The sequence below is a fragment of the Ruditapes philippinarum genome, unplaced genomic scaffold, assembly GCF_026571515.1.
Source record: "Ruditapes philippinarum isolate M1 unplaced genomic scaffold, ASM2657151v2 ctg341_1_1_1_1, whole genome shotgun sequence".
Taxonomy (NCBI): Eukaryota; Metazoa; Mollusca; class Bivalvia; order Venerida; family Veneridae; genus Ruditapes; species Ruditapes philippinarum.
The window spans coordinates 44091-64897 of record NW_026862255.1 but is presented as its reverse complement, the minus strand read 5'-3'; the positions used below and the strand labels follow the sequence as shown (position 1 = coordinate 64897).

The window sequence follows — 20807 nt, the reverse complement described above, 5'->3', positions numbered from 1 at the left end:
TTTTCCTATACAACTTAATAATGAAATCGGACGATAATTTGAAGTTAAATTTGTATCACCAAAGAGGCATTACAATAGCTGATTTCCATATGGAAGGAAATATACACTCTGCTAGTGACCTATTTAGTAATAAACATAGGGGTTTACACACAGTACTACATATATTTTTGAGCAATTTTTGACTAATAAGATCTTCACCGACTGCTTAATTAATATCTAAATTCCTTATAATATCAATTATTTCATTTTCGGTTATAGCTATTTCAGAAATAATAGAATGCGTGTAATCATCTAAAGTGGGAAGGGTCTTGTCCGTATCGTTTAAATGAGAAATGGACGCAAACTATTGGTTTAAGCAAATTGCCTTCTCTAAGTCTGAGAAATATAATGATTCTGTTCCATCGTTATTTGTAGTCTTCAAAGGCGGAATAATTTCTGAATATCTTTCTGTTTTTATGAACTGGTGTATTAACTTCCAATATTGTTTAGGATTATTTGCATTTGTTTCTATTAAAGTGTTCTCTAAATTAGAATAAAACTTTTCTTTGGCATTTTTCTTTGGGTTTTTTCTTTAGATTGTTTACTTTGTTCCTTAAATGTTTATACATTGTCCAATGGTAAGTATTTTTTGTAGAAATTGCTATTGATTTTTGTCTATCCCTTTTTCTTGAATATAATCTAATTTTAGAGTCGTACCATGGTTTATCATACGGCCGAATTGTTACTTCTTTATGTGGAATAAATTTCTCCGTAATTTCGATTAACTTTTCTGTAAATAAAACAGCACCATCGTCAATATTCATATTATTAATAAAATTCCAATTTGTATTTGATATACAGTTATTTAAACTATTAAAATCAGCTTTATTGTATAACCAGACTTTTCTTTTTATTGTTTTATGACATCTTAAAGGAGATTTTAAAAATATATTTGTTGCTTTATGGTCGCTAATGTTAGAAGGAACTGGTAACACGTCACTATGTAAACATATTAAACCATCAGATATGAGTATAGGGTCTATAAGTGTAGATGTTGAGTTTGTTAATCTAGTTGGTGACGAAATAACATTTGTAAGATTGTATAAAAGCATGATTTGTTTAAGATAGGTATTGTCTATTATTTGATTCTCATTAATGTCACCTACAATTGCTATGTTTTCATATTTATCTAAAGCATTGTCAATCATTATTCCAAAATCATTCCAGAAAGCTACGGGTTTACTGGGATTCTATATACACAATAAAGTAAAACGGAAATTGCACGAAACTTAATTTCTAAACATATTGCGTCCACAGAATGCATTTCATACTCTACTCTTCTACTTGAAAGTAAATTTTCAGATACATAAATCAAAATTCCACTAGAATGAGCAGTTGCTGGACAATGGGCAAATCATTAATAAAATATAACAACTTTATAATTAACTCATTGCATTTACTGATTTAGAGATATATAATATGATGTGATTTCAGCACCTTAACAAATGAAAAGCTGTTTTATACTATGATGATATAATAAAAAATGTTTTATTGATTGTACTATGCATAATGACACGTTATATGGCCAACTATAATAATGCAAAAAAATTCTCGAATTTTCATTGGTTGTCGTATTTAGATATATGTTCTAAACTTAATTCCTATAAATTCATGCGCCCTGCTTTCATTTGTAGGTACATGAATAGTACATTTAATAATTAACAAAATGGCAGACACTAATAATAATAATTTGATAAAATACCTATTTTGCTCCAGAAATGCTTCATTTTTTCTCAAAAGTATTTTTTTTTGTTTTGGTTTCTTGTATATACACTTTTGTTTCTATTCGGCTATTAATAAAGTTATTGTGATTTAGTATTTTGTACAGAAGTCAAAATACTACTTTGCTTACATTTTGCCACTTTAATGACCAACAATTTCACACTAAGCGTTATTTTTTCAGATGATAAGCCCACATGCATCCACTTAAATCATTTTTTAAACATTTAAAAAACTCATGTGTGTCTTAGCTTAAGAAGAATATGTATTAGTTTCCGATGCCAAGCATGTCTTCGACAAGGCTGTCATAAAGTAAAAGAATCTAAACGTAAGAATCAAATGTTCACTGAAAAATATCTTTGCGCATGCACTATATTCGTGAATTTCCGTAAAAACTACTTAAACATGCGAATAATACAGTGATTGAATAAAAAGAATTTGAAATTTTATAACATCTGTAAATAGTTTGAATGTAGTCTTGAAATGCTTATATAACCCTCGGCTATGGCCTAGGATATTTTAGATCTTACTTTGGCTATATTCTCCTATATGTCTATAACCAACAGTATCAAATGTTAAATGCTTATATAACCCGAGCCGCTATGAAGCAAACATCCGTCGATGCACGGTTATATAACTGTTATCAGAATATTTTCAAAGATATCATATTATCGACAACTGCTATCTTATATTAAATCCTTTTTTTAATTTACAATATATGGATAATAATCATTTCTACAAACGCGATTATGGTGGCTGATTTGCGCTATGTTGTATTTTTGATCCACGGAACGTCGGACGAAATCACGAAAAATACGAAAGTCAACTTGTAATCCGCAGAGCAAAAATACAGCAGGACGCAAATCAGTCACCATACGTTTTAGAACAGAACAGAACAGAACAGTTCTGTTACGTTTTAGATGATGGTACATAATAAACAAATGTTTATACAAAGTAAAATAATCTTTTAAAAAGCTTTCTAACGAATCTTATATTGAATCTTATATTGAACACTTGCTTTGAAATGGCAACAATCAAGATAGTTAGTCCAATGTAAACAGATGTTACACACTTGATGCAATATGATGATTACTAAACATGTATTTTCGTGACATTTACCAACTAAAATGTTATGAACTAACTAATTGTGTTATTAACCGTACACGTCATACACTATGTATATTATCAATATTATCACAAAACACGTCTTGCGTGTAATCATTATATTCAAATACGTATCTTTCATAATAATGGTAATAATTTAGCCATAGATTAATTATGTTGAAAGATATCAGCCAATTAGCGTCGTGGCTACGTTTTCCAAGAAATCATATTTATTTTATCATCACGGTGGACTCGCGTTATATTCACAAGGTGTAGCTATGGAAGTTTGTGTCTATAGTTTGTGACAAGACTTGCGTTAAATGCTGTCTGTTTCGTCATAGTGTGCACGTATCTGTGTTCGTAATATTACGTATATTGACAATGCAGTCATAGCAGCGATTCCAGTGAAACTCGTTAGCTAAAAGAGAGAATATAATAAAATAACATATGTGAGCCTTTTACTACAAATCATGTATGTACAGTCTGACGAAACACAGACGTGATTAACAAAATTTGATTCACACACCTTAGGTATAAATGCTCAGGCTTGTTTGTTCGGGGGAAAGGGGGAGGGATTACTATGTCGAGATCCAATGAATTTTCATCAAAGTACAACATGTACAGTCGGACAGACGGACAAGGGTAAATCTATATGCATAAAAGTTATCTCTTTCATTATTTTTGTACTTTTTTATTTACGCATAAACGCATATATTATATTGCAACAGAAAGGAAGAGATACAAATTGTTCTAAATATGACATATTTTACATTTAAAAAGTTTATACCTTTATGACGGTCTCGTACTTAATCCAGAAAGCCAGCATCTGTATTCTCCACAGTGCCAACGAGCACGGCATATACGCTTCCGATTTCTTCGAGTCCTTGCATCTGTTAACAAAATATTTATTATTACGAGAATGTTCGTGAAAAATTTCGTTGTTTCTGGCGTATGTACACATTTACATATTAAAGGCCAATTTAACCTCAGAAATGCTTTTATTTTTCATTCCTCACAAGAATCGAGAGTGTAATATAATTTTCATATAACCAGATGAAAATAACTTTTTGTACTTTTTTAAAAAAAAAAACTTGAATTTTCTGTTTATTATATACTTTTTTCTTTTTTGGACTTGACAATTCTCAGGACTTCTCCTTTATGCTTGTGTATTGTCTGAATTAACTTAATTCAGACAATACACTGGTGTATTCCCGGTCTACTTTTTGTTAATTATCAAAAAGAAGAAGTCCGGCAAGACACCGGTGTAAATATGGAAAATATGATTCACTGCAGTGAAAAATAATTTTTTACAGTGAAAACACAGAAAATGAAAGTACACATTTTCATTTTATTGATATTTCTCAATATTGCTTTTATAAGTAAATAATAAAGAACATATATATTTCCAAATTATGATTTGAACTGGGTTTTTTTCTTTGTCCTATTTAATCAACTGAAAATAGTGTTATTTTTAGCAAGTATGAATGAGGACTGGCAATATAACCATATATGTACATACCTTGTATATAAGTGTTCCAGCAAAGTTATATTGTTTGATATTATATTGTTAGGAACATGCAAGGCTCTAAAATGTTCTGTCGGAACATCAGCACCTTCTTCAACCATAAATGCCAAGTTAAACAAAGCCTGAAAAACAGAAACGAATGTAACTGAAACAGACAACAAGGGCACTTGCAGGAAATAAGGCAATTTGCGGCTGTAACGGCATCATTCGCTTCTTATCGAAACATTAAGTTTACTAGTTCAGAAATAAGGTCGGATTCAGCATTTAACACCGAGGTTTAATGCGTAGTAATTGACCACCAAGGCCGTAGACCTGAGTGGTTTATTTTGTTCGTATCAAAGCGACAAAACCCGTGTTAAATAGCCAATAGTACAGCTCAGACCGATGTTATTTCCATTCTAACTAGATAACAAGAGGGCCAAGATGACCTTAGATCGCTCACCTGACCCATCAAAATCATCCGAGCTATTACCTAGACAAGCATCCTGACCAAGTTCGATGACAATTGAGTCAAAAATGTGACCACAAGAGTGTTAAAAAGGTTTTCCATGTTTGGACGTTGTGACCTAGTTTTTGACCCCAGGTGACCCATATTCGAACTTGACCTAGAAATCATCAAAACAAACTTTCAGATCAATTCATCAAAACAGTAGCCACTAGATTGTTAACAAGTTTTTCATTCCAAATGACCCATTTTCAAACACCTCCAAGCAATTACCTAGACAAGCATCCTGACAAGGTTTGATGACAATTCGGTTAAAAATGTGACCACTACAGTGTTTATAAAGTTTTTCCATATTTGGACGTTGTGACCGAGTTTTTGACCCGAGGTGACCCATATTCGAACTTGACCTAGAAATCATTAAAAAAAAACTTTCAGATCAATTCCCAGGATATTTTGATTAAACAGTAGCCACTAGATTGTTAACAAGATTTTTCTATTTTTAGCTCCTGTAACAAAGTTTTTCATTTCAAATGACCCATGTTCGAACTCATCCAACCAATTACCTAGACTAGCATCCTGACAAAGTTTGATGACAATTGCGTTAAAAATGTGACCACTAGAATGTTAATAAGGTTTTTTCATAGTTGGGCGGTGTGACCTAGTTTTTAAACTCAGGTGACCCAAATTTGAACTTGACCTAGAAATCATCAAAACAAACTTTCAGACTAATTTTAAGGTTATATGGAAAACAACAGTAGCCACTTAAGTGTTAACAAGAGTTTTCCGGTGATCTAGTTTTTCATCCGAGATGACCAATGTTCGAACTCATCCGATCAATTACCTAGAAAAGCATCCTGACAAAGTTTGATGACATGTGACCACTAGAATGGTAACAAGTTTTTTTTTGATATTTGGGCGGTGTGACCTAATTTTTGACCCCAGATGATCCATATTCGAATTTGACCTAGAAATCATCAAAACAAACTTTCAGACCAATTTCCAAGATATTTGGATTAAAACAGTAGCCACCAGTGTGTGTTAACAAAATTTTTCTGTTTTTAGCTCCTGTGACCTAGATTTTTTATCTGAGATGACCAATGTTCGAATTTATCTCAGCAATTATCTACAAAAGCATCCTGATCAAGTTGACGACAATTGGGTCAAAAATGTAACCACTAGAGTTTTAACAGAGTTTTTCCATATTTGGCCGGTGTGACCTAGTTTTTGACCCCAGTTGACCCATATTGAAACTTGACCTAACAATCATAAAAATAAACTTGCATACTAAATTCCAGGATATTTGGATCAAAACAGTAGCCACTAGAGTGTTAACAAGATTTTTCCTATTTTTAGCTCATGTGACCTGGGTTTGCATCCGAGATGACTCTTGTTCGAATTCATCCGAACAAATGCCTAGACAAGCATCCTGACAAAGTTTGATGATGATTGAGGCAAACATGTGGCCACTAGAGTGGTAATGATTAAAGGTGGACGGACGACAAACATTTAACGATCCTAAACGCTCACCATGCTGAGCTACAAGATCACTACAGCTATTTTTGTTGTTGTTGTTGTTGTTGTTGTATTGTGTTTACATCAGTAGTCGATAATTCAGTGTTCTTCCCATTTTAAATTGACGTCTTCCTGGCGCATTTATGAATGAGATAATTAGGATGACGTTATTACACTGCTGCGTAGTTTTTTTTTCTAATACAAATTATTTCAACAGATATGGATAAAAACTGTGGTGTAAGTGTTTATGAGATGTCAATTTAGTGTAATATATGATAATGAAACATTATAAGAATTTTAACAAATATTCAATAAAAATGTGTTATTATTGTTGCCGTTAAAGGTTGTATGTATCCCTTTTATCGGAGGGAGAACATGTATAAATAAGAAGTATCTTAAAACAAGAGGGCCATGATGGCCCTGAGGTCGCTCACCTGTATAAAGGCACCCGGAGCGGGGCCAGTTTAAACCCCAGGGCTTTTATTTGAACAAACTAAGAAGACACCCATTAGAAGATGTTTCACAATGTTATGTTTTTACTACACACACATGAAAAACAATGATCTACTCCCCCCCCCCCCCTTCAGGGCCAGTTTTTATTCAGGGGCTTTTATTTGAGCAAACTTGGTAGACACCAATAAGAAGATGTTTCATGCTAAACATCTAAGCTCTAACTCATTGGGTTTTTTAAAAGAAGATTTTTTAAGTTTTTTCTATACACATATAGTTAAAAACAATGACACCCCTGGGGCGGGGCCAGTTTTGACCCCAGGGCTTTTATTTGAACAAACTTTGTAGACACTTACTAGAAGATGTTTCATGCTTAATATCTAAACTCTAGCTATTTGGGGTTTTTTCAAAGAAGATTTTTAAGTTTTTGCTATACACATATAAGGAAAATCAATGACACCCGGGGCGGGGCCAGTTTTGACCCCAGGGCTTTTATTTGAACAAACTTTGTAGACACTTACTAGAAGATGTTTTATGCTTAATATCTAAAATCCAGCTATTTGGAATTTTTCAAAAAAAGATTTTTTTAGTTTTTGCTATACACATATAAGGAAAATCAATGACCCCCGGGGCGGGGCCAATTTTCACCCTAGGGCTTTTATTTGAACAAACTTGGTAGACACCCTATTAGAACATGTTTCATGCTAAATATCTTAGCTCTAGCTCTTTGAGTTCTTTAAAAGAAGATTTTTTAAGTTTTTACTATATGCATATAGGGAAAATCAATGACCCCCTGGGGCGGGCCAATTTTGACCCTAGGGCTTTTATTTGAACAAGCTTGGTAGACACTCACTAGAAGATGTTTCATGCTAAATATCTTAGCTCTAGCTCTTTGGGTTCTTTAAAAGAAGATTTTTTAAGTTTTTACAATATGCATATAGGGAAAATCAATGACCCCCTGGGGCGGGGCCAATTTTGACCCCAGGGCTTTTATTTGAACAAACTTGGTAGACACTCATCAGAAGATGTTTCATGCTAAATATCTTAGCTCTAGCTCTTTGGGTTCTTAAAAGAAGATTTTTTAAGTTTTTACTATATGCATATAGGGAAAATCAATGACCCCCTGGGGCGGGGCCAATTTTGACCCCAGGACTTTTATTTGAACAAACTTGGTAGGCCCTCATTAGAAGATGTTTCATGCCAAATATCTAAGCTTTAGCTATTTGGGTTTTTTAGAAGAAGATTTTTTAAATTTTTGCTATACACATATATGGAAAATCAATGACCCCAATTTTGATCCCCTGGGACTAGGCCAATTTTGATCCCAGGGCTTTTATTTGAACAAACTTGGTAGACACTTAATAGAACATGTTTCATGCTAAATATCTTAGCTCTAGCTCTTTGAGTTCTTTAAAAGAAGATTTTTAAAGTTTTTGCTATACACATATAAGGAAAATCAATGACCTCATGGAACGGGGCAAATTTTGACCCCAGGGCTTTTATTTGAACAAACTTGGTAGACACCCATTAGAAAATGTTTCATGCTAAATATCTTAGCTCTAGCTCTTTGAGTTCTTTAAAAGAAGATTTTTTTAAGTTTTTACTATATGCATATAGGGAAAATCAATGACCCCCTGGGGCGGGGCCAATTTTGACCCTAGGGCTTTTATTTGAACAAACTTGGTAGACACTTATTAGAAGATGTTTCATGCTAAATATCTTAGCTCTAGCTCTTTGGGTTCTTTAAAAGAAGATTTTAAAGTTTTTACTATGTGCATATAGGGAAAATAAAAAAAACCCTGGGGCGGGGCCAATTTTGACCCCAGGGCTTTTATTTGAACAAACTTGGTAGACACTCACTAGAAGATGTTTCATGCTTAATATCTAAACTCTAGCTATTTAGGTTTTTTTTCAAAGAAGATTTTTAAGTTTTTGCTATACACATATAAGGAAAATCAATGACCCCCGGGCGGGGCCAATTTTGACCCCAGGGCTTTTATTTGAACAAACTTTGTAGACACTCACTATAAGATGTTTCATGCTTAATATCTAAACTTCAGCTATTTGGGTTTTTTCAAAAAGATTTTTTAAGTTTTTGCTATACACATATAAGGAAAATCTATGACCCCGGGGCGGGGCCAATTTTGACCCCAGGGCTTTTATTTGAACAAACTTGGTAGACACTCATTAGAAGATGTTTCATGCCAAATATCTAAGCTCTAGCTCTTAGGGTTTTTTAAAAGAAGATTTTTTAAGTTTTTCCTATTGGTTGCCATGGCAACCAGAGTTTTTAATGGAATTTAAATTTTTGAACAACTTTGAAAGGGGTCCACCTAAGGATCATTTCTGTAAAGTTTGGTTGCAATTGGCCATGTGGTTTAGGAGGAGATGTTGTTTGAAAAGTTTGACGACATATTTTGAAGGACGCACGACGCACGACGCACGCAGAGTGGTGACAAAAGCTCACCCTTAAGCACTTTGTGCTCAGGTGAGCTAAAAAGATACCGAAATAAAACTGGTTAACTTGCATATGCTAGTTCTTAGTTTTCCATGCAAAGTCATAAAAAATGTTAGCATAGCTTGCATAACAATGACATAATAATTTCTTGTTGGGTTATTAATCTTGAAAAATGGAACACTTTAAGATGTATGTGTTTCTAAACGAACCTGTCCTGTCTCGGTTCCAACATATACGAAGTCGGAAGGCATTATGACTTTATTTATTAAACCCATCGGCGGCTGCACACTTTTTACTTCACATTTTATGATTATTGTACACTTAGAAATGTACACTTTAGGCCGCACAATTCACACAACACTACCATACACTTTTCTTCTTTCTAAATACGGCCATTTCATGTTTAATATGATATCTAAGTTTAATGCGGCCGTCAGAGAACATAAATTCACTTAAAATCCAATTTCGGGATTAATAATTCCATTTCGGGAAAAGGTTATCGTGAAACGGGAACTTACCGGAAGTTGATATTAACTGGGCGTCTGATGCCAAGATGTGCCTAGTTGAAAATAAAAACTTGAAACTTGAAAACTTGTCTATTCCTATTTTTTTTCTTTATTTTATGGATAAGTTGCGAAAAAAATGTAATTATTTTGACTGTAATTTATCAAAAAATGTACTAAATTCTATACTGTAATCAGTGAAAATGTTACGTAATTTATGAGTTATTCATCAAAAAATTGTGAATGCGCAAAGAAAACGAAAGTTCGCAAAACTTCGAATTTGTATAAATGCTAATTGACATGGGAATCCGAATATTTATTTGAATGGAAAACGTAATGAGACAGGAGACCAGAAAAACTGTTTTGGTAAACAAAAGTGCAGGTTACCTCCTGGCGTATTCCAAATATAATTGGACAGGGAACCAAAATAACGGATGAAGAACACCCATAATGATAGATCTCATTCAGGAAAGGTGCTGCGCACAAGAATGATAAAGCTATCGTGCATTATTTTTCAGTTATTGCCCTTTGTTATTTTTCATGCTTATTTCTTGTCTAGACAGTAACTCATCAAGTATTTACTGTATCAGGTATTCACTTGAAACTCAAAATATAACTTAGTCTCCGTTCGTCCGTCTGTCTTTCCCTCCGTCCTTCCGTCCGACATTTTTGTCCGGAGCTCAAAAAGTATTTGAGGTATCAACTTGAAACTTCATAGGGGATAGATCATATTTAGGAGGAGTACAGTACACATGAATGGTAACTCTACCCTGTATATTTTTCAGTTATTGCCCTTTGTTATTTTCAGCCATCAATATTCACATAGGTTTCAAATCTGTAATCACTTTAGACATCAGTTTTCATTACCAAAAGACCTCTTAAAATTGCATTATTCTGCTCTACTACATATACATTCTTCCAATAAGCAAACACATTTGGCGGGGGATGGCCATGTTATCATGGCTCTTGTTAATTTGAAAACACACAACGCAAAGGTTTAATGTTTATTGCAACGTGAGGATTTCTCCGTCAGAACCGACGCACAAGTATAATTAATCAAAATTTTCAGACCAAAGGATCGGTTTGTAATCTTAGAACAACAATTGCTCACAAAACTGCCTCCCGCGTTTATTTTGTTTTGAAAACAAAAGCTGCCAAACAGCACGTAAGCATTGCATGATCTCAATACAAGAGCACAGCAGTGGCGGGCAATATAAGCCCGAGTGTAAATTTGTTTGAATAATCAAAAATAATATTTCAATAAGGACAGAGACCCAATCAACAGATAAGTCTTAAAAATGTTTTATCTCAATTTTTCTTATGTCCAAGGTGAACGCATTTTTACCATAATTATGTTCCATGTTTCATAATGCTTTTATAGAGGTCTGTTTGGCAATGCTATATGCCGAATAAAAAGGCATAGTATTTATACAAAAGATGTATTTTCCAATACCTTTCTCTACTTAATATCAAATATGTAGAGGTCCATGAGGTAATACTACATACCAAATATCTAAGCTCTGGATATTGATATAAGTTTTCCTGTAGAAGTCAATATAAATTCTATGACCCCAATGGTTGGGTCAATATTGACCCAAGGACTACGATTTATATCAAATCTGAAGAGGTCAAAAAGGCGATGCTACAGGACAAATATTTCAAGTTTTCACAAAATAAGTCTGAAATGTCTTGTGCAAGACTTTATCAATTAAGTGACCGCAGGGGCGGGACTAATATTGATCCAAGGGGCATGATTAATGACAGTTTTGTAGATGTCAAAAAGGCAATGCTACATGTCAAATATCTAAGCTCTAGGCATGGTAGTTTTACAAAATAAGACTAGAATGTGTCTTCCTTTGCAGAATAAATTAACTATGTGATCCCCGGGCGGGGCCTATATTGACTCAAGGGACATGATTAATACCAGCTATTTGTGGTCCACAAAGTGATGTTACGGGCTTAATATTCAACCTCCTCTGGACATCTTACACATACTTGTAGTTTCACACAATAAGTCTCAGGATGTCATTTTCCTATATTAGTCTATATAAATCAAGTGACCTCTGGGGCAGGACCGATGCCCAAACCTGACTTCTGCACATCGTCTCATTATATGTAATATTTCTTCCAAAAGTTTTAATTTATTTCTATTTGTTCAAAAGATACTTAGCGGACACGAAAGTTTGAAATTCATACACAATGATCAAGTGTGGTCCTGACCTGAGGAAAGTCCTATTGTGCCATTATAGTTTGCATTGCTGCCAAGTATTTTCATTTCCTCCCACAGCTTCAAAAGATACAGACTGGAAACGAAAACTGCTAACAGACGGAAGACGGATAATATCGATTCAAATTCTAAGTAACGGAAGCTCGCCTGTGGCTGTAAAGGAACAAACAAACGCACTGGATTGTTTCAAACAGTTAATATAGAAACTCTTCTCCGTTCAATCTTACCTGAGGATCATTTTTCTTGGCGGCCTCGACATAGTTCTTTGCGGCTTGATGCGCGTCCCTTGAACCTCCACAGCCATACCAGTAAAAATCCCCCATTTTCAAAAGTGCTATAAATAGAATTAGAATCTTCATAAAAATAACTTTTAACATCTTATAAGTCCATCATGTCCCTATAATGCTTTTATTTTTATAACCTTAAAGCTTTTTATTTTTGGTGTACTTATTTTGTTTCCAAAATGTTACTCATCGGCCATTTACCTAAACAATCATTTTTTTCTGTTGCTTTATGGCAATTGGTACAGTTAAAAGGATTTTGTAATTTCGTGTGGAAGTCAAAATACTACTTTGTTTACCTTTTGCTACTTTATAGATAAATAATTTCACATTAAGCGCTACTTTCTTCAAGTAACAAGCAACGCTTTTAAACAATTATCTTAACGGAATAAAACCCACATGCTTGACCTTTCTAAATAAGTAAATATTTATTCGATCCTGAAGGATAATGCGCCTTTAAAGATACACTGATGTATGTATGTGTTGCATTTAGTTACAACTTACAATTAAACTGTCAATCATGTACACAATTCCACAGAAAGGCCGTAAAGCTACACGTTTTGATATTGAAATTGAATTTTATCATTAATTAATATAGTGTTTTATGCACATCATGTTCATTTTCAGTTGCGAGGATCCCTTGACTGTTATCGATGGGTTATCTCCCTTGCGGATGTTTGGTGGTACTTGTCGAGTGAAGGTTCACGTAAAAAACATGCATGTAACGGCAAATGAGGTCTTTGCGACAAGCCGCCACACTAACAAGTTCGAATTTCTTGACGCAATGGAATCCTTCTTGACGTAAAAAATAAAATCAATCATATGTTTTACATTTATAGATACAGTACCATTTTACAACAACAGAAAGACGAAATGTCAAAGTAAAGGCAAACTGTGAATCTTTCCAGGCATTCATCGCAATTGCAGTAAGGTGTCGATGTATAAAGTTCACCTGAGAGCTATATTCAAACTATTCACTGAGAGCAACATGCGGCGTAACAACGCATCCAGCATATTGGTACTTACTTAACAGTACAATTTTTATATTGAAATCAGGCAAAAATCAATTTTTGAAATATCAAGCGGCTTAAGCCATTCATCATTTTAGGGGAACATTTCTCTCAACAAGTACGTACCGAATAGCGAAAAGTGCAGACCATGATTAAGTCGACATGAATACATCATTGTAAGTTATTGTATATAATATATTGTTGATTATTTATATTATTGAAAGATTTGTATTGTATTACGTCTTTCTACACTATGTTAAAAGGAACTCCACTTAAAGATTTCCAGACATCAAATGTGAATTTCTAATATATATCACCTGGGGCACTTAGAACATAGATATTAAGAAATATACTAAGAAATAAATTGAAATCGCTTTTTGAACTATTCTTAGCCCAATTTTAGAGAAAAGCGTTGCGATGCCTCTCAATGTAAGGTCATTTACACAATTGAAATAATTATTCTGGAAAAAAAACTGGCTAGAGCGAATTATCTGAAATTTTGCACACAATTTATTAGGTTTTATGTACATTAAATAGAACATTAATTTCTGAAAAAAATATTACTTATGCCGTAATGTCTAAAGCCCGCAGTGAAGTTCTGTGATCTGTGAGTACTCATCTTTTCTTTGGTGTATCAAAACCTTGTGCATTCATCTTAAAGTCACTTTCAAAAATAAAATGTCCACAAAAATGTAAAAATTCTACCAGTAAAATACGATTCTTCTTATAACCATAACATTAGGGCAACACTCCCAATTTGTTATTGATAAGTGAACAATAGTATCAATATAAAACCTTAATCTAAGATATTGTGACCCAAAAGCCACATATGTTACAAAAGCAAAATAAGAATTGTTTCAATAGCAAACATTTGTACCATAACAAAATTTGTTCCAATAGCAAATATATGTTTCAAAAGTAAATGTGTTATAATAGCAAATATATGTCCAATAGCAAATTTGTCTTACAATAGCAAACGTGTGTCCAATAGCAAACATGTGTCAAAAAACAAACATAAGTTACAATAACAAAGAAGTCTTACAATAGCAAACATGTGTTAAATCGCAAAGATGTGTTCAATAGCAAATATGTCTTACAATGCCAAACATGTGTTAAATAGCAAAGATGTGTTCAATGTGTTCAATAAGAAAGATGTCTTACAACAGCGAACATGTGTCCAATAACAACCATGTGTTACAATAGCAAACATGTGTTCAATAGCAAACATATATAACAAATATAAAACTGTAACATTCATTCACAGTAATGTTTTTAACCTGTTATTTTTAATAACCTATCTAAAGTCTTATATAGCAGCTACAAATTTTTACTTTTATTTCTTAAATATTCAGCATTTTTTTGCATTAAAATATCAATAAATGCAATGTATATTACATTAAAATCTACATTATTCGTTACTTAAATTTAAAACTATTACTTTTTCTTCATGTAATTTTCGATTTCCAATCAGAAGTTTATTGTACATATTTTAATGATGAAGAGAAAACAGGTAAAAGCACACTCTTGTAAACAAAACATGCCGGAAAAAAACTTATGTGACCATTCCCATAAAACTTAAGATACAATTAAACACTCCTGTGATAGAAAACTTATGAATAACAAATGTTTCACTCTTCCTACTTTTGTATGGACATCTCAACCATTATTGAATTGTCGATATATCAATTAGCACATGTCTTCCTATATAAGAGAAAAAGTCTTCAAACCACTTCATTAGATACCATTCAACATTGAAGATGGAACAACCAGGGGCATCTGTAGACAAAGCCAAAGAATGGGTTGGAGACGTAATTGCAAGTGTTGGAAGATCTTTCCGAAGAACGCAGACAATGCCGCGGAGAGCCAAAATTGCGTCTTTTTACAGCAAGCAAAATTACCAAAGGAAAAGAAGCGCAGAGTTCGAAAATTTAAGGACGGAGGAATGTACCTACTTCAATCGCTTAAAATCATATTGGTCATCAGCATTTCAAGACAATGACGGACCTGAAGATGATGAGATGAATGGTTCTTCTAACAACGACGATAACGGGCCTGAAGATGACGCAAGACATGGTTTTTCTAACATCGAAAAGGGTTTTCATCAAAAAAATAATGCAAGTTTAGAAGTGAAAAATATAATGAAATCAACGACGGCTCATTCGTCAAGTTGTAGCATGTCTATTTCTGCCAGAGCCCTTGATGGATCGACGTCAAGTTTGTGCTATAACAGGATGTCAAGAAGAAAAAGCGAAATTGTACACACAGAAATTGTCCAAAGAGTTTCAATCGGGAATGAAAACGCCTATGGCCGTTTAGTATCTCAACAAAAAGAATCTACAGATTCTGGTTGCTGTATTGACTACAAAGGATCAATGGATGAACAGAAGTCATTTGAAGACGAACAATATTCATCTAAGTATTGGTGGAGAACAGAATTAGAAAATTTGAAACAAGATGATGCAATAGATGATGAGGAGTCAACAAAAAATGTTAGTACGGACAGTAACACAACGCCAAATGAAAGAACAAAGACGGACTTTGAAGAAACGTTTTCAAAAAATTATTCAGTGTTTTGCGAGAAGTTGGATAATATACAGAAGGCTGCCGGCGTCTCTTTTGACCAAGAATGTATGGCAAAATCTCTGTCTTTCAACCTCAACTGTTTGTCGTCTGCTTCAACAAAGAATAAGAATACATCAGTTTTGCGTAAAACACCTAAACCTGATGGAGTAATTACAATAAGCATGCAACATTTCCAAAAGTCACGACAGTTACGAATAATCTTACACTCTGTAGAAAGTTCAGTGGAGAACAACAGAAAAATGCTCTGTAAAGTTACACTCACGGGGAAGCGCAAACCGCAAAAAGGAAAATCACGGACAACTCGTTCTAATAACGGCAATGCTGATATTAAGAAGACGTTTTACATGAATTCTGATGAAGATTTGATTGGTTATGTACTGAATATACAGCTCCGCACAGTGTCAAGAATTTTGAAGCGACAGACCGTAGTTTGTGAAGCAAGTATCGCCTTGGAGAACATTGACCTTGACCTTGATACAACTATGACAGTCAAAATGTATGATCCCGATACCGTGAAACAGGTACTCATTTTTTTCTTAAAGTATATTTCAGCCGCGTCACGACAAAACCAACATAATGGGTTTGCGACAGCATTGATCCAGACCAGCCTGCACAGCCGCGCAGTCTGATCAGGATCCCATGCTGTTCACTATCAGTTTCTCTACTTGTTATAGGGTCTACTTGTTATACGGTTTGTAAGAGAACAGCTTAGACCCTGACCAGACTGCGCGGATGCTGGTCGCAAACGCACTATGTTGGTTTTGTCATGACGCGGCTCATTTTATACAGAAAATTTAAAGTTGATTTATTATAAGATCTTCTAACAGGATGTTGAAAAATGAAATTTTTACAGATCTTGTTCAAAAATAGCATCATAATGAATCCTCTGAACATAGGGGGAGATATAAGAAAATATGCCAAAATTAAGCAGTTGATAACTTTGAAAAGCTATAAGTTATGTTATGTTTCAGCACAAAGAGAGCAATAAATAAAAGAATCACATTTTAAAAGACACAAATAACGATAGTTTACTTATAAAAAACTGTATATATAGGTATAAAACTGTATAATTACAAATGGAAAAGTGTGCCCTTTCAATGGAATTTGCCACTTACACACGTGAAATGCACATTTTAATTGGAAAAACTCGTATATGCCAATCAAATACATTTTTTCTCTCTTATTTTTCTTCCAGGTTGGTAATGAGGATACAGTGGATATAATTTCTGAAAACAGGTCCATCCTTGCCGAGGCATCAGCCTTACTGTATGGAACATCGGAGACAAGGTATTGCTTAAATATGATTTGTGATTTTTAACTTAGAATTATTTTAAAGTAATGTTACCATCATGATGGATAGATGAATATCATATCTTTGCAACACTTCACATGTAAGTGAGGAGCTAAATAAAAACACATACCTTTTGTAAGGTAGCTGTATAGCTTTCACGTACCTTACCTTAGCTTCCTGAAAAGCTTTGCCATTCATTTAGTGAGGTAGCCATACCTTTAATAAGCTAGCTGTATAGCTTTCACGTACCTTACCTTAGCTTCCTGAAAAGCTTTGCCATTCATTTAGTGAGATAGCCATACCTTTAATAAGCTAGCTGTATAGCTATCACGCACATTACCTTAGCTTCCTGAAAAGCTTTGCCATTCATTTAGTGAGGTACATGTAGCTGTATAGCTTTGCCATACCTTTTGTAAGCTAGCTGTATAGCTCGTAAGCTAGCTGTAAAGCTTTGCCATACATTTCGTTAGTTATATGTAGCTGTTTAGCGTTACCAAACCTTAAGATAGTTATGAACTTTACCATACCTTACGTAAGCTTGCTTTATAGCTTTACCGTACCTTTCGTAAGCTAGTGGAATAGCTTTACTATAATACCTTTCGCAAGCTAGCTGTAACCCTCGCATATGCGGGTTTTGAAGCTATGGTATTGAGCGGGAAGTTATCCAAATTGAGCGACTTTACAAAATTGTCATTGACATTAAGCCTCATAAATTGAGTGTCACAACGTATTAATTAGCAGCAATCAAATTATTTACTTGGAGCAAATAGTTGTATTCGTTGAAGATGCTGTTGTTGATATGGTATAACAATATAAGGTCTGTTCGGAGAGTTGAAGAGTTCATATATTAGCTACGTCATTGAAACAGTTTCTAATGATACCCTATTATTTCTTTCAGTAATTCTAAAATGATGCGACATCTATCGCTCCCACATCTTCGGCATGATGGCGTCAATTTCAACAGATATCAAAGATCCATGACACTTGAAAGCAAATACCGTAGCCATCCCAGAATTCCTGACAACAAACTTGGGTCGCTTCTGAACACATATAGCATTTCACAAGGCACTTAATTGACTTCTATTTATAGCCACAGTGTGATGTTCTTGAATGGCAATCGCCATCTTCTTCTGTTGTAAATGTCAAACATTTTAACAGTAACAATGCTATGCTAGTATTTTACTATAGAATTTTTCATCGCCATGTATATATTGATGTTCAATTTCATTGTTTCTTTATTTGTTATTGATTTATTTGTTATATATGTATGTAAAAAAATAAAATAACAACTCACATTGACCAAATTTTACTTCTGTGAAGAAAAGGGTATGTATATCATAAGGTCGTGTGAATTTGGAATGTTTCTGTAATATACATGTAGTGCAGGAAATATCAATAAAGTGCTTAAGAAAACAAGTTGTTGTTTTTAGTGTTAGGCCTATATGTGCATTTCTTAATAATGCATTTGATTGGCCTAAACACTGCTCTATTATAATACTTTAAGTTTGTAGTTTGTTTCATACTTAAAGCATCCTTATTGACCGATCCTATAAAACTACGTCAGTATACGACAATCCTATTTTGTGTATCAAAACACAAAGAAAGTCCATTAACATCATCTAGTTATTTACTTTTTGTTGTTGCCATTCCTTTAGAGACAAGATGTTTACAAACAAAAGGATTGAAGTAGCGGCACTTCGATTTTAAAATTTGTTGCCAAATAATTGAACTTTGTTTTCACGTACAGTATCCTCAAAATTTTGTTTTTGCCAAATACATAATCTTTTTACACTTACCGTATGGATCAACAAATTGTTTCATTGCAAAAAAAAAATATCATTTTGTAACTTACCGTATGAATCAACAAATTGTTTCATTGCCAAATAAATTATCTTTTTTTATACTTACCGCTTGGATCAACAAATTGGTTCATTGCCAAATAAATTATCTTTTTTACATTTACCGTATGGATCAACAAACTGTGGCTCTCGTTGTGTAGACATATTGTATCGGCTCCAGATACATTCTTTCTCAATAAAACTCGTGATGCCATCCTGGAAAGAATAAAAGTATTATGGCATGATAATTTACAATTTGATTATGATAATAAAAGTGACATTGTGCTCATTTTTTCTTTGTCAAGGGGAGCTAAATTAACTATATATTTCAAAAGATTGACTATTATTAACGGTGATTGACCAACAGTTGATATTGAAATATGATCAGGATAAAATATAAATCTCCCTAAGTTAAAAACGACTGCACTCTTTTTTATGAATTAGATGTTACAGGTAAATTCCTTGGATATTTAAATGCACATCCTTGGGCCATCTGAGTACTTTATCATTCATGCAACAAAGCAACTGATAACATTAAAAGGAATAATGACAAAATGTAAACTTATTTTGATTTTCATCTGTTGACTTACTATATACCATTGGATGGGCATATTGTCACCTTAAAGTTTCCGGAAAGTAATTATGTTTCTCATAGTATGTATAAATTCATTTGTATTTCTGTGGCTATAAACATTTTACTATGTTTTATGCTTAATAAGTTGCGTAATAAACTTCGTACTCGTTTTAAAACAGGACGTTTGTTGGGGCAGGTATATTTATTTTGTCTAATGTACAAGTTGGAACGTTTACCATTGCTTTTACATTTTGGAAAATAAGTGCATCAAGCAGACTAATCTATTATGAACGGCAGTCTACTATAGTAAACGATTGTTTGTTTGTACCGGGGGATTGGCTTGGCTAAAGCTACATATGCGAAGTTCCGGATAAGAACTTTACAGGAGGTCTCTAATTTTTATAGAAATCTGTCAATAAATATATGGTTACAAAATGCACGTTGTTTATAAACACGTGTAAAACAAACATTGTTTATGGTACAGGGTAAGCATAAAATTAATAAATATGCGGTGGCAGGGACTTTGTTTCCACGTTATCAAAGTATTACTTTATTTGTTATAAAGATTTTGACAGGTTATATGGCACTATATAAACGATTGGTCGCATATATTACCTGAGCCGTTTAACGAGATAGTTATATTGCGAACAACCGTTTATATACGGTCATATTACCTGTCAAGAGACTATTGAACTACATGTAATATAATTATTATCATTATAACATGGAAACAAAATCCTTGCCACTACACTCAATTAAATACACAAAACCTCTGTTATCAAAGGAAAACATATTCATAAACTGCAGCCTTGTATACAGAATAATGATAACATCACTGTTACAAACGTGCATTTCAATAATGGTCGATAGAGGGGTAAAGCTGATTCACAATGGAACATATAACCACCAGTCCTTGACCACATAGCCTCTTACATTATCATTATTACCTTATTCTCCTCACATAACCATGCATTGTTGAATGACCCAACTTCAACACCGGCATCCGCTGCTAGAGCGTAGTAAAATAAACTTATGTCTCTGAAAAGTAAAATACTATAGTATATCAATTTCTTGAAATATATAAATGTCAACCTGTTGAATCAATGTAATGGTTACCCCTGATTTAAATTTGGAACAGTCCGTTCGATATTTAAGGGATTTCAATATCAAAATTGTAAAATTGAGCTACCGACAGTAAAAAGCCTGACCAGACTGCACGGATATGCTGGCTGGCCTGCCTTTATACTG

General features: G+C 33.7%; 2 protein-coding genes across 2 annotated transcripts in view; one reads left to right on the top strand and one right to left on the bottom strand.

Moving 5' to 3' along the window:
* Nucleotides 1-1723: 1723 nt before the first annotated feature.
* The window catches only part of LOC132718438 (protein sel-1 homolog 3-like), a 53636-nt gene continuing 34552 nt past the window's right edge, over nucleotides 1724-20807 (bottom strand). Inside the window, exons 19-24 of the mRNA XM_060702138.1 lie at nucleotides 20507-20597; nucleotides 19111-19201; nucleotides 12210-12316; nucleotides 4382-4509; nucleotides 3650-3752; nucleotides 1724-3280 (exon numbers count right to left, since the gene is read on the bottom strand). Coding sequence (XP_060558121.1) covers nucleotides 3179-3280; nucleotides 3650-3752; nucleotides 4382-4509; nucleotides 12210-12316; nucleotides 19111-19201; nucleotides 20507-20597 — 622 coding nt within the window. The 3' untranslated portion in view covers nucleotides 1724-3178. The remainder of the gene's footprint in view (nucleotides 3281-3649; nucleotides 3753-4381; nucleotides 4510-12209; nucleotides 12317-19110; nucleotides 19202-20506; nucleotides 20598-20807) is intronic.
* Nucleotides 14064-18937, top strand: LOC132718439 (uncharacterized). The gene is made up of 2 exons (XM_060702139.1): nucleotides 14064-17143; nucleotides 18046-18937. Exon 1 carries the CDS (start codon nucleotides 15031-15033, stop codon nucleotides 16483-16485), a length of 1455 nt encoding a protein of 484 aa, XP_060558122.1. The 5' UTR covers nucleotides 14064-15030; the 3' UTR covers nucleotides 16486-17143; nucleotides 18046-18937.